The 15,428-nt window shown below is 39.6% G+C and overlaps 1 protein-coding gene across 1 annotated transcript in view; it reads left to right on the top strand.

Moving 5' to 3' along the window:
- The window catches only part of csmd2 (CUB and Sushi multiple domains 2), an 819,059-nt gene that overhangs the window by 371,669 nt on the left and 431,962 nt on the right, over positions 1-15,428 (top strand). The window contains exons 11-12 of the mRNA XM_061882497.1: positions 5,785-5,888; positions 7,522-7,634. Of these exons, the coding sequence (XP_061738481.1) occupies positions 5,785-5,888; positions 7,522-7,634 (217 nt within the window). The remainder of the gene's footprint in view (positions 1-5,784; positions 5,889-7,521; positions 7,635-15,428) is intronic.

Raw genomic sequence — 15,428 nt, 5'->3', positions numbered from 1 at the left:
GGATCGTTTATGGTTTTGCCTTTTGATATGTTTTTCATCACGTTTGTTTCTGGACTCTGCCGATCCTTGTGTTTGAGCACTTCCTCGTTTGTTTTAGTCACCATGGCAACGTATTGTGCTCCTCCTCACGGGCTCCTGTCACACACCTGTTTCTGATTATTATTTGTGTATTTAAGCCCACCAGATTCCTTAGTTCGTCCATGGTCCATTGTTTGCTTTATGCAACAAGTCACGTTAAGTATTCTGTTCGATGTCTTTCCATGTGCTAAGTTCCGCCTTAGCTTCGCGTGTACTTTTTGTCTCCAGCTAAGTTTAGCATTAGCTTCCCGTGCATAGGCACGCGCTTTAGTTTTCCATTTTTGTACCTGTGTTCTTTTGTTTTATATATTAAAATCAGTTTCTTACCTGCACTCCTGCCTGACTGGTCGTGTGCATCCAAGAGGTGGCAACAGGAATACAATGATTTGCAAATCCTTTTCAACCCATATTCAGTTGAATGCACTACAAATATAAGATATTTGATGTTCAAACTCCTAAACCTTATTTTTTTCTTTGCAAATAATAATTGACTTAGAATTTCATGGCTGCAACACGTGCCAAAGTAGTTGGGAAAGGGCATGTTCACCACTGTGTTACATCACCATTTCTTTTAACAACACTCAATAAACGTTTGGGAACTGAAGAAAATAATTGTTGAAGCTTTGAAAGTGGAATTCTTTCCCTTTCTTGTTTTATGTAGAGCTTCAGTCGTTCAACAGTCCGCTGTGGTATTTTACGCTTCATAATGCGCCACACATTTTCCATGGGAGACAGGTCTGGACTGCAGGCGGTCCAGGAAAGTAACCGGACTCTTTTTCTACTAAGCCACGCTGCTGTAACACTTGTTTTGCTGAAATAAGCAGGGGCGTCCATGGTAACGTTGCTTGGATGACAACATATGTTGCTCCAAAACCTGTATGGACCATTCAGCATTAATGGTGCCTTCACAGATGTGTAAGTTACCCATGCCTTGGGCACTAATACACCCCCATACCATCACAGATGCTGCCTTTTCAACTTTGCGCCTATAACAATCCGAATGGTTATTTTCCTCTTTGTTCTGGAGTACACCACGTCCTCCGTTTCCAAATATAATTTGAAATGTGGACTCGTCAGACCACAGAACGCCTGTCCACTTTGCATCAGTCCATCTTAGGTGAGCTCGGGCCCAGCCAAGTCGGTGGCGTTTCAGGATATTGTTGATAAATGGGTTTGGCTTTTCATAGTATAGTTTTAACTTGCACTTACAGATGTAGCGACCAACTGTAGTTACTGACAGTGGTTTTATGAAGTGTTCCTGAGCCCATGTGGTGATAACCTTTACACACTGATGTCGGTTTTTGATACAGTACCGCCTGAGGAATCAAAAGTCCATAATATCGCGTGCATGCAGTGATTTTTCCAGATTCTCTGAACTTTTTGATGATTTTTCGAACCGTAGATGGTGAAATCCCAAAATTCCTTACAAAAGCTCGTTGAGAAATGTTCTAAAACTGTTCGACAATTTGCTTACAAAGTGGGGACCCTCACCCCATCCTTGTTTGTGAATGACTTAGCATTTCATGGAAGCTGCTTTTATACCCAATCATGGCATCCACCTGTTCCAAATTAGCCTGCACACCTGTGAGATGTTCCATATAAGTGTTTGATGAGCATTCCTCAACTTTATCAGTATTTATTGCCACCTTTCCCAACTTCTTTGTCACGTGTTGCTGCCATCAAATTGTAAAGTTAATGATTATTTGCAAAAAAAAAATGTTTATGAGTTTGAACATCAAATATGTTGTCTTTGTAGCATATTCAACTGAATATGGGTTGAAAATGATTTGCAAATTATTGTATTCCTTCTATATTTACATCTAACACAATTTCCCGACTCATATGGAAACAGGGTTTGTATAAGCTGCAGATATATACGTTGCGAAATGAGTCAATTACTCGGAAATGTTTTGTGAATGTTTATTTACATGTCTTAATTTTTTCCAAACAGTAAAACGGCTGGTCAAACAAAACAGAAGTCATCGTCATGGATCCGCGAGCTGTGGAAGCTAGCCCTCAAATCATCTAATAGATTGGACATTATCATACTTATAAGATGGCGCCGAGTAGCAAAATATGTGATTGTTAGCGATAAACAAACACAATTGACTAAGAAGATAGCTTTAAATGTTAGCATGCTAATATAAAAGGTGTTACCATACTTCCATGGTGGCTCCAAGCATCACACTCTATATTTTTTTAGGTTTAAACATACATTTCCTTAAAAGCTAGCATAAGAAATGTTAGCATGATGCCATTAGACAAGTTAGCATACTTTTAACATAGCGCAAAGTATTAAGATGCACTATTTTAGGAGTAAACATACAAAATCAGCTATAGAGCGAGTAAAAAAATGTTAACATGCTATTATAAGACATGTAAGCATACTTCTAAGATCACTGCACTCAAACGGTGTCTGTAACAAGGCAGTAAAACGGCTGATCAAACTAAACAGAAGTCATCGTCATGGACCCACTAGCTGTGGAAGCTAGCCCTCCAATCACCTAATGTATTGGACATTATCATACTTCTAAGATGGCACTGAGTAGCAAAATCTGTGATTGTTACGTATTAACACACACACTTGGCTAAAACGCTAGCATTGAATATTAGTATGCTAATATAAAAGGTGTTAGCATACTTCCATGGTGGCTCCAAGCATCAAAATCCATATTTTTTTAGGTTTAAACATACATTTCCTTAAAAGCTAGCATAAAACGTTAGCATGATGTCGTAAGACAAGTTAGCCTACTTGTAAGATAGCGCAATGTATTAAGATGCACTATTTTAGGAGTAAACATACAAAATTAGCTATAAAGCGAGCAAAAAAATGTTAACATGCTATTATAAGACATGTAAGCATACTTCTAAGATCCCTACACTCTAACGGTGTCTGTAACAAGGCAGTAAAACGGATGATCAAACAAAACAGAACTCATCGTCATGGACCCACTAGCTGTGGAAGCTAGCCCTCCAATCAGCTAATATATTAGACATTATCATACCTCTAAGATGGCGCCAAGTATCAAAATCTGTGATTGTTAACTATAAACATACACAATTGTTTAAAACGCTAGTAGTAACTGTTAGCATGCTAATATAAAAGAGGTTAGCATACTTCCAAGGTGGCTTCAAGTATCAAAAAACATATTTTTTAAAATAAATAAATAAATAGATTACTGTACAAATAAATATATTGCACTTTTTCCACCTGCATCCACGTTTATGGATGTATGTTGTCTTTTATTCCAGCCAGTTATTCCATTTTGGGGGAGTTGAGGGGGTAATTAATTATGAAGCGTTCAAGAGTCTTACGGCCTGAGGGAAGAAGCTGTTACAGAACCTGGAGGTTCTGCTTCGGAGGCTGCGGAACCTCTTTCTAGAGTCCAGCAGTAAAAACAGTCCTTGGTGGGGGTGGGAGGAGTCTTTGCAGATTTTCCGAGCCCTGGTCAGGCAGCGGCTTTTTCTACTTCTGTCATTCATGTATACATTGTTTCTTTATGAGAGTTGCTTCAATATATTTTCTGTTCTCAAACTCTATTCAAGAACCAAATACGTTTGTAAATCGAGGTTGCGCCGTATCCTTGTGGCAACCATACTTCCTGAATTATTAAACTTCCGTTGTTCATGTTTATATTGTTTCTTTATGGGAGTTGCTTCAATGTACAAACCTGTCGGATCACAAACTCTATTCAAGAACCAAATAAGTTTGTAAATCGAGGTTACACCATATCCTTGTTTCAAGAATACTTCCTGAATTATTTTACTTCCGTTGTTCATGTTTACATTGTTTCTTTATGAGAGTTGTTTCTATATACAAACTTGTCGGATCACAAACTCTATTCCAGAACCAAATAAGTTTGTAAATTGAGGTTCCACCACATCATTGTGGCAACCATACTTCCTGAATTATTCTACTTCCGTTGTTCATGTTTGCATTGTTTATTTATGAGAGTTGCTTCAATATACAAACTTGTTGGATCACTAACTCTATTCAAGAACCAAATGAGTTTGTAAATCGAGGTTGCACCATATCCTTGTTTCAAGAATACTTCCTGAATTATTTAACTTCCGTTGTTCATGTTTACATTGTTTCTTTATGAGAGTTGCTTCATTATACAACTTGTCAGATCACAAACTCTATTCAAGAACCAAATATGTTTGTAAATCAAGGTTCCACCATATCATTCTTTCAAGAATACTTCCTGAATTATTCTACTTCCGTTGTTCATGTTTACGTTGTTTCTTCATGAGAGTTTCTTCAATATACAAACATGTTGGATCACAAACTCTATTCATGAACCAAATAAGTTTGTAAATCGACGTTCCACCATACCATTGTGGCAAACATACTTCCGGAATTATTCTACTTCCGTTGTTCATGTTTACATTGTTTCTTTATGAGAGTTGCTTCAACATACAAACTGTTTCTGTTCACAAACTCTATTCCAGAACCAAATAAGTTTGTAAATCGATGTTACACCATATCATTGTTTCAAGAATACTTCCTGAATTATTTTACTTCCGTTGTTCATGTTTACATTGTTTCTTTATGAGAGTTGCTTCAATATACAAACTTTTTCGGATCACATGCTCTATTCAAGAACCAACTAAGTTTGTAAATCGAGGTTCCACCATATCATTTTGGCATAAATACTTCTTGAATTCTCTACTTCCGTTGTTCATGTTTATGTTGTTTCTTTATGAGAGTTGCTTCAATATACAAACGTTTTTCTGTTCATAAACTCTATTCCAGAACCAAATAAGTTTGTAAATCGAGGTTCCACCATATCCTTGTGGCAAGAATACTTCCTGAATTATTCTACTTCCGTTGTTCATGTTTACATTGTTTCTTTATGAGAGTTGCTTCAATATACAAACTTTTCGGATCACAAACTCTATTCAAGAACCAATTAAGTATTTAAATCAAGGTTCCACCGTATCATTGTGGCAATCATACTTCCTGAATTATTCTACTTCCGTTGTTCATGTTTACATTGTTTATTTGTGAGAGTTGCTTCAATATACAAACTTTTCGGATCACACACTCTATTCAAATCCAAATGAGTTTGTAAATCGAGGTTCCACCATATCATTTTGGCAACAATACTTCTTGAATTCGGGGCTTCACGGTGGCAGAGGGGTTAGTGCGTCTGCCTCACAATACGAAGTTCCTGCAGTCCTGGGTTCAAATCAAGGCTCGGGATCTTTCTGTGTGGAGTTTGCATGTTCTCCCCGTGAATGCGTGGGTTCCCTCCGGGTACTCCGGCTTCCTCCCACCTCCAAAGACATGCACCTGGGGATAGGTTGATTGGCAACACTAAATTGGCCCTAGTGTGTGAATGTGAGTGTGAATGTTGTCTGTCTATTTGTGTTGGCCCTGCGATGAGGTAGCGACTCCTCCAGGGTGTACCCTGCCTTCCGCCCGATTGTAGCTGAGATAGGCGCCAGCGCCCCCCGCGACCCCAAAAGGGGATAAGCGGTAGAAAATGGATGGATGGACTTCTTGAATTCTCCACTTCCGTTGTTCATGTTTATGTTGTTTAACGTTTTTCTGTTCACAAACTCTATTCAAGAACCAAATAAGTTTGTAAATCGAGGTTCTCATTGTGCCAACAATACTTTCTGATTTTCATTTTATTTTTTTTACCTTTAGCCTGATTTGATGAATAATTTACAGTAGTCTAAGCATCTGCTCTTTGTCAGGTGATCAAGCTGACTTTTGAGGACTTTGACCTGGAGCGAGGCTACGACACGCTGACCGTGGGGGACGGCGAGGCGGTGGGGGACCAGAAGACGGTTTTCCACGTGTGAGTGACTCCTCCCACCTTTTTCCTCTCGCCATCTGTCTTTAGAACTAACTCACTCCCTCCACGCCGTTGTCATTTCACTGTCGGCCTCTTTGTATCCCGTGTCATCCTTTTTTGTCTTCTTGACTCGGCATCCGTATGGTTTCCCCGGCGGAAAATAAGCAAAGCTGCAGAGTCGAAGAAGATAAAAACACACCTAACATGGCAAGGGAAATTACCATAAGGCCGTGGTCAGTCAGACACCACCTATTTCGTATTCCAACCACCTTCCCATGTGCCGTCAAATTAGGACCCTTAATCACCTTTTCTCTATGTAGGAGTTCCTGACTAATTACTCTTCAATTTCAACTCATTTACTTCATCCGACTCATCGCTTAACTGATTTCAATGACTTGTAAAATGGCAGCCAAATCGAATATAGAGAGACTCCTTATTTCGTCATGTCGCCAGCTTTGTTTCACAGTAAAGTAAAAAAAAAAGAAAAAAAAAAGTGTCTATGGTTGTTTTTACAGTGCATTACGGTAAATGCAAAAATGGTACCACTTATTTCTATGGTCCAATTTTTTGATATCAAAATACTACAAATGGCAAAACAGTAAAACTGTTATTTTTACGTTAAATAGGCCCAAAAAAAGGTAAAATTCTGAGACTGAGCTGATTTTTTTTTTTTTTTACCATGAATACTACTATGTTTTTTTTGCAGTGCGTTACTGTAAATGCGAAAATGGTACCACTTTTATTTTTATGGTCAAATTCTTACAACTACCAGTATTTTATTGTAAAATGACAGTGTTCCTTTTTTTTGTTTTTTTTATTTACACCAAAATACTGAAAATGGGAAAACAGTAACAGTGTTATTTTTACGGTAAATAGGCCAGTCCAGTCATTGTTTTACAGTGCATTACTGTAAATGTTTAAACGCATACAACTCTTATTTTTAAGAGTAAAATTCTGGCAGCTTTGTTTGTTTTTTACCATAAAATATATGATTTTCGTTAAAATTAAAAATAAATTACCACTTTTAATTTAATGGTCAAATTCGGGCAACTGAGCTGACATTTTTTTAAACATTGTTGTTTTTACAGTGCATTACTGTAATATATACAAAACTAATACCACTATTATTTTGACGGTCAACATTTGGCAACTGATGTTACTGTCAGGTTCAAACACTGATGACATCTATTAAACAAGACAAGAAGCAAGGAAATAAAAATAGACAGAATTAAATTTAGCTCAATTGAGGAGAAACACGTAGACTTGTACCCTTGTACAGTGTCCCACCACGCTCTGGCGATATGATCGTACGCCTCCTCCTTTATTTGGACTATCCCTGATTACATGGCAACAGCTGTTTCTAAAGGAAGGGGGGGTCGTAAACAGCCGTCGCCTTTGGTTAGACAAAACAGTTCAAAGAAAAGGTTGTAAAACTTGGGTCAAGATAAAATATTCCTGTGGATTACAATAGAATAAAGAAACCAACGCCTTCATGTCACTTCCCATCATACACAGTGGAGTTTTATAAGCCTTCAGCTTTTGTCCTCTCGCATAACTTGGATACAATTATTCTGACAGTTGCTTTAAAGTCGATCCTGAAATAAATGTGTATATTCTTGCCTGTTTTCCTCCCAAGTTTGTCGGGCACCAACACCCCGGACCTGGTGGTCAGCACCAGTCACCAGATGTGGCTCAACTTCAAAACGGACGACACCAGCGGCTCTCTGGGCTTCAAGGTGTCATACGCAGGTGAGGAACCCTCAAAATGTGTGAATGCTCGTCACCGTCATGTCCTCCCCTCGCTTTATTCGGCTGCCAAGAGCCCAATAAAGTAAAGATGTCTGTCAGGATTTGTTAAGGATTGGCTTTTCAATTATTTTATTTTTAGCATCTGCAGGTCAAGAAGTGAAAATCCCTTTGAAAGTCTTTGGTTTCTCTGCGAGGATGCACAATGTTTACCTTTTCCACGCATTGCAAGCGGTCTCCCCCGGCCGGCACATGCTCATTTTGCGTCTGTAAAAATAACCGGGGAAAGTGGAACAGTATGTGAGGGTAATTAAAACAATGAGTTCGACTTAATGACGGAGGGGAGGGGGTTGGATCTGCTTTGAATCCCTCCAAAAACTCATTAGCATATTCCGTTGTTTGTGCTCAGAACCTTATTCACTGTATTCCCCCGTAGTCATCAGACTCCCGCTTCAGTGACCTCGGTCTTTGGATTTTAAAACTGGAATACTTCAGCCCAACCCCCAAGGAAGAGCCAGGTCCGATATGTCGCTTAGATTCACATGTATTTGATCTGCCTTCACTCAAACTCAGTGTTGCCACCGTCACTTTAAAGAAGTAATCTGATTACTCCCGCATAAAGTAACTAAGCCGGTTAACTGGTTATTTTAAAAGATCACAAGTTGCTTTCTTAGTTCCATTTAGTCAAACATCTTGTTTATGTTTGTGTTGCTGGCTGCTTAGTCGGGGGGGGGGGGACTTTCTCAGCTCACGACTGACTTCACTTAAATGTGTTTTGGTTCCGCATATATTTATAAGTGGGTGGTGCGCAAAAAAATCGATTCACATTCCGAGTCTAAATTGATTCAAGATTTTCAAAAAAATGTATTAAAAAGAGTATTATTTTAAGTCGGTCCTGTGATGAGATGGCGACTTGTCCAGGGTGTACGCCGCCTTCCGCCTGAATGCAGCTGAGATAGGCTTCAGCACCATCCTTGACCCCGAAAGGGACAATGGGAAAAAATGGATGGATGGAATATTTTAAATCCATTCATCCATCCATTTTCTACCGCTTATTGCCTTTCGGGGTCGCGGCGGGCGCTGGCGCCTATCTCAGCTACAATCGGGCGGAAGGCAGGGTACACCCTGGACAAGTCGCCACCTCATCGCAGAGCCAACACAGATAGACAGACAAAATTCACACTCACATTCACACACTAGGGCCAATTTTTAGTGTTGCCAATCAATCTATCCCCAGGTGCATGTCTTTGGAATCGATTTATAATTTAAAAAATAATGGATTTTTGTATTTTATTTCAGTCAAATTACATTTCTAAACTTTCAACACAGTAAGTTCTTGTCCACCCCAAGCTTTCACCAAAATGTCCGTTATCAGCATATTTTTTTTAGAGGTGCACAGAAATCAATTCACATCCGATTTGCGATTGTTATTCATCCCAATTCTGAATCAATGTATAATTGAAAAAAATAGATATTATTTATATTTATTAGTACTTTTTATACATATATTTTTTAAATTTAATGTATTTATTTATTTATTTTAACTCCACATGGCCACCTTATGCTTCCAAATTTTTATTAGCATATTTATTAGAGATGCACAAAAAATCAATTCACATCCGGATCGCAATGCTTATTCATCCCCATTCTAAATTGATTGAAAAACTAAATAAAATAAACATGTATTTTTATTATTTATTTAAAAAAAAATATATATATATATATATGTATGTATATATATATATATATATATATATATATACATATATATATATACACATATATATATATATATATATATATATATATATATATATATATATATATATGTATATATATATATATATATATATATATATATATGTATATATATATATATATATATATATATATATATATATGTATATATATATATATATATATGGCCCTAGTGTGTGAATGTGAGTGTGAATGTTGTCTATCTGTGTTGGCCCTGTGATGAGGTGGCGACTTGTCCAGCGTGTACCCCGCCTTCCGCGCGATTGTAGCTGGGATAGGCACCAGCGCCCCCCGTGACCCCAAAGGGAATAAGCGGTAAAAAATAGATAGATGGATGGATATATATATATATATATATATATATATATATATATATATATATATATATATATATATATATATATACATATATATACATATATGTGTGTGTGTGTGTATATAATATATAATTTTGATTTTGAAGTCTTATCTTTTAAATTAAATATTTTTATTTTTTTATTTTTTTATAAGACGTGCAAAAAAAATTGATTCCCATCCAAATCGACACACATATATATATATATATATATCCATCCATTTTCTACCGCTTATCGTTATGATACATGTATATATATATATATATATATATATATATATATATATATACACATATATATATATATATATATATATATACACATATATATATATATATATATATATATATACACATATATATGATGTATATATATATTTATGTATACATGTATGTGTATATATAAATGTATGTACGTGTATATATATGTATGTATATATACTATATATATATATGTATATATATATATAATATGTCTTAATTGGATTATCCAGAGAATAGTTCTCGATACAGAACTGTTTCATGAGGGGTTCCCTCAATCTCCTGACAATTGAGGGAACCCCTCATGAAACAGATCTGTAGAGATGAAGTAGTCTTGTGATTTTTCCCACACATACATATATATATATGTGTATATATATATATATATAATATATATATATATATATATATATATATATATATATACATATATATATGTATATGTATGTATGTATATGTGTATATATACATATACGCTTGGGATGATCTCTTGCTGGCTCCACTATGGACGGGACTCTCGCTACTATATTGGATCCACTATGTACTGGACTCTCACTGTTATGTTGGATCCACTATGGACTGGACTCTCACTGTTATGTTGGATCCACTAAGGACTGGACTCTCACAATATCATGTTAGACCCGCTCGACATCCACAGCCCTCATATGCGGTCCTCTCCAAGGTTTCTATTAGTCACCGTCACCGACGTCCCACTGGGGTGAGTTTTTCCTCGCCCTCTTGTGGACTCTGTACCGCAAATGTCGTTGTGGCTTGTGCAGCCCTTTGAGACACTTGTAATTTAGGGCTATATAAATAAATATTGATTGATTGATTGATGTATGTGTGTATATAAATGTGTATATGAATATATCCCATTTTTATAGTCTTTGGTAAGACTCGGCCGGGGTTTGGACTCACTACCTTCCCAACCCACGGCGGACACTCTAAATCAGGGGTGTCAAACTCAAATACAGAGTGGGCCAAAATTTAAAACTGAACAAAGCCGCGGGCCAAGGTTGAACAAATTAACCTTTTAATAGGGACCCAAACCAGTTTTGCATTGAATATTGAACAAGCGAGACTTATATAACTTTATAGTGACATGTAAAATCGAGTTTCAAAATATAATAATAATAATCAAAAAATATCAATGGCATCCATCCATCCATTTTCTACCGCTTATTCCCTTTCGGGGCCGCGGGGGGCGCTGGCGCCTATCTCAGCTACAATCGGGCGGAAGGCAGGGTACACCCTGGACAAGTCGCCACCTCATCGCAGGGCCAACACAGATAGACAGACAACATTCACACTCACATTCACACACTAGGGCCAATTTAGTGTTGCCAATCAACCTATCCCCAGGTGCATGTCTTTGGAGGTGGGAGGAAGCCGGAGTACCCGGAGGGAACCCACGCATTCACGGGGAGAACATGCAAACTCCACACAGAAAGATCCCGAGCCTGGATTTGAACCCAGGACTGCAGGAACTATGGCATATCAAATAAAATTTAAATACAAATTGAATGCTTCTTCTATTTGCAGCCTTCTGAGGTAAATATCAAAATATATTGTAGCGTCACGAAAGAGTTAGTGCTGCAAGGGGTTCTGGGTATTTGTTCTTTTGTGTTTATGTTATGTTACAGTGCAGATGTTCTCCCAAAATGTGTTTGTCATTCTTATTTGGTGTGAGTTCACAGTGTGGCGCATATTTGTAACAGTGTTAAAGTTGTTTATACGGCCACCCTCAGTGTGACCTGTATGGCTGTTGACCAAGTATGCCTTGCATTCACTTATGTGTGTGTAATAGCCGCATATATTATGCGAGTGGGCCTGCACGCTGTTTGTATGGAGGAAATGCGGACGTGACGACAGGTTGTAGAGAATGCTAAAGGCAGTGCCTTTAAGGCACGCCCTCAATAGTGTTGTCCGGGTGGAAATCGGGAGAATGTTTGCTTGCCCCGGGAGATTTTCGGGAGGGGCACTGAACTTCGGGAGGATTGGCAAGTGTGAGAAATTGCGGTGTTACAGCCAGGGGCGCCGAAAAGGGGGGGTAAAGGAGACAGATTCTAGGGGCCCGTGATGGAGGGGGGCCCAGAGAGGCCCCTAATGATGATGAAATTATGTGTTTGGGGGGCCTGTAAAGATTATTTTCATGGGGCCCAAAATCCGTAGCGGTGCCCCTGGTTACCGCGGCACCGCTGCTGTGGAATAACGGCGGGCCAGCTGTAATGTTAAGTAGATATTGCCTCAAGGGCCAAATTAAATTACACGGCGGGCCAAATTTGGGGCGGCATAGCTCGGTTGGTAGAGTGGCCGTGCCAGCAACTTGAGGGTTGCAGGTTCGATTCCCGCTTCCGCCATCCTAGTCACTGCTGTTGTGTCCTTGGGCAAGACACTTTACCCACCTGCTCCCAGTGGCACCCACACTGGTTTAAATGTAACTTAGATATTGGGTTTCACTATGTAAAGCGCTTTGAGTCATTAGAGAAAAGCGCTATATAAATATAATTCCCTTCGCAGTTTGACACCCATGCTCTAAAAACTTGGCCACCTGAGTAGGTGTTCAAAAATAAAATAATTGAATCATAAGAAAGTGATAATAATATTATCACAGAAGTAATAAGTGTGATCAATGGTATGAATTGTAATGATCCTACCACCTGTATCTGGTCTGAGTGAGTGATACTGTGGTCAGTAAGTGGCGATACTGTCCCTCTGTTTAATAATAATAATAATAATAATGGATTCGATTTATATTGCGCTTTTCTATTGTTAGATACTCAAAGCGCTCACAGAGAAGTGGGAACCCATCATTCATTCACACCTGGTGGTGGTAAGCTACATCTGTAGCCACAGCTGCCCTGACGGAAGCGTGGCTGCCAGTTTGCGCCTACGGCCCCTCCGACCACCACCAATCATTCATTCATCATTCATTCACCAGTGTGAGCGGCACCGGGGGCAAGGGTAAAGTGTCCTGCCCAAGGACACAACGGCAGCGATTTGGATGTTAATAGGTGGGAAGCGAACCTGCAACCCTCAGGTTTCCGGCACGGCCGCTCTACCCACTACGCCAGGGGTGCCCACACTTTTTCTGCAGGCGAGTTACTTTTCAATTGACCAACTCGAGGGGATCTACCTCATTTATATATATCATTTATATTTATTTATTTATGGAAGAGACATTTTTGTAAACAAGTTAAATGTGTTTAATGATAATACAAGCATGTGTAACACATAGATGTCTTTCTTTCACAAAGACAAGAATATAAGTTGGTGTATTACCTGATTCTGATGACTTGCATTGATTGGCATCAGACAGTAATGATGATAACGCCCACATTTTCAAATGGAGGAGAAAAAAAGTTGTCCTTTCTGTACAATACCACATGAAAGTGGTTGGTTTTTGGCATCTAATTCATCCAGCTTCCATACACTTTACAAGAAAAACATTGGCGGCAAATTCCATAGCTTGCTTGATTGACATTCACGGCACCCGAGGGTCTTGTGAGATGACGCTGGCTGCTGCCAGTTCATTATTATGAAAAAAATGACAGAGAGGAAGGCGAGAAACACTTTTTATTTCAACAGACTTTCGCGCCGTCCCTTCCGTCAAAACTCTAAAGGCCGACTGCACATTTCCTATCTTCACAATAAAAGGCCTCCTTCATCCTGCCTGCGCTAACAAAATAAGAGTCTCGGAAAGCTGGCGTGCACAAGTGATGTGCACGCCAGCTTTCTGAGGGATCGCTTGTGCACGCCAGTTTTCCGAGTCTCTGTATTTAGTTAGCGCAGGCAGCATAAAGCAGGGCTTTTATTGTGAAGATAGGAAATGTGCAGTCGGCCTTTAGAGTTTTGACGGAAGGTACGGCGCGAGAGTCTGTTGAAATAAAAAGTGTTTCTCGCCTTCCTCTCTGTCATTTTAAATAATAATGATCTTGCAGCAGCCAGCGTCATCTCACAAGACCCTCCGGTACCGTGAATGTCATTTAAGTGACGTCTTGGTGAAGATTGATGATCACTAATTTTTAGGTCTATTTTTTTTAAAAGCCTGGCTGGAGATCGACTGACACACCCCCCGCGGTCGACTGGTAGCTCGCGATCGACGTAATGGGCACCCCTGCACTACGCCATGCCGCCCCTTAATGCCCCAGATGCCCGGGGCCCATTGTCACGTCGGGTTATGTCCGGGATATTTGGCCAATAAACTCCCTTTGTCGTGGTCTGCCCGATGAGATCTCGTCAGTGGGCTTGTCGGCAGTAATGTGAGTTGGAGTCGCAATTTTAACGCTCGGGTAAATCTGTCTGGCCAAACAGACGGGGGCTAACAAGCGTGCCGCTGCATCCTTTCCCTTATTCATGAGAACACTGCTGCTCCCCTCCTTGCGTCATCTAGGTGTGCTTGACAAGACGCACAACAACACCATTTGCTACGCGTTCTGCAGCTTTGGACGTGTCGTGTCCGTGAGCTCAAAGCCAGACCTGTACGCAGATCCCGGGCTTCGGTTTTTGTTGGCGCCGCTTTGTGTGTCCTTCTTTGTGTTACCACCTTGTTTCCTTGAGGTTTTTGCCTGTTGGTCCGAGCCCAACAAGGGGTGGCACTTTGGTGACTTCTGTGCTGTTTTTGTGTGGACACCGGAATCAGCGTGGAAAGACCGGGGGGGTCGATGTGGAGGAAGAGGCAGAGCTAGCGTTGACGGTCTCCCTGTCGAGACTGACTTAAATCCTTCTACTGTCTCACTGACAGCAGAAGCATTTAAGTCTCATCATAAAACTCATTTGTATGCTCTATTTTTTAAATAAACCCCCATTTTAGACCAGTTGATCTGCCGTTTATTTTCTGCTCTGCCTCCCTCTCCTTTGTGGAGGGAGGGGCACAGGTTCAGTGGCCACGGATGAAGTGCGGACAGTCCAGAGTCGGGACCCGTGGTGTATAGATAGATAGATAGTACTTTATTGATTCCTTCAGGAGAGTTCCCTAAAAAAAAAACACTTACCTGTGCATCGGTTGGGGACATCTCTGCGCTGCTGGCCTGTCTCCGCTCGGGATGGTCTACTGCTGGCCCCGATAGGGACTGGACTCTCAGTATTATGTTGGATCCACTATGGACTGGACTCTCACTATTATGTTGGATCCACTGTGGACTGGACTCTCACTATTATGTTAGATCCACTATGGACTGGACTCTCACAAAATTATTTTAGATCCACTATGGACTGGACTCTTAAACTATTATGTTAGATCCACTATGGACATGACTCCCACAATATTGTGTTAGATCCACTATGGACATGACTCCCGCAATATTCTGTTAGATCCACTATGGAATGGACTCTAATAATATTATGTTAGATCCACTATGGACTGGACTCTCACACTATTATGTTAGATCCACTATGGACTGGACTCTCACTATAATGTTAGA

The sequence above is a fragment of the Nerophis ophidion genome, linkage group LG21 (assembly GCF_033978795.1).
Source record: "Nerophis ophidion isolate RoL-2023_Sa linkage group LG21, RoL_Noph_v1.0, whole genome shotgun sequence".
Lineage (NCBI taxonomy): Eukaryota > Metazoa > Chordata > Actinopteri > Syngnathiformes > Syngnathidae > Nerophis > Nerophis ophidion.
This window is presented reverse-complemented; position numbering and strand designations above follow the sequence as displayed.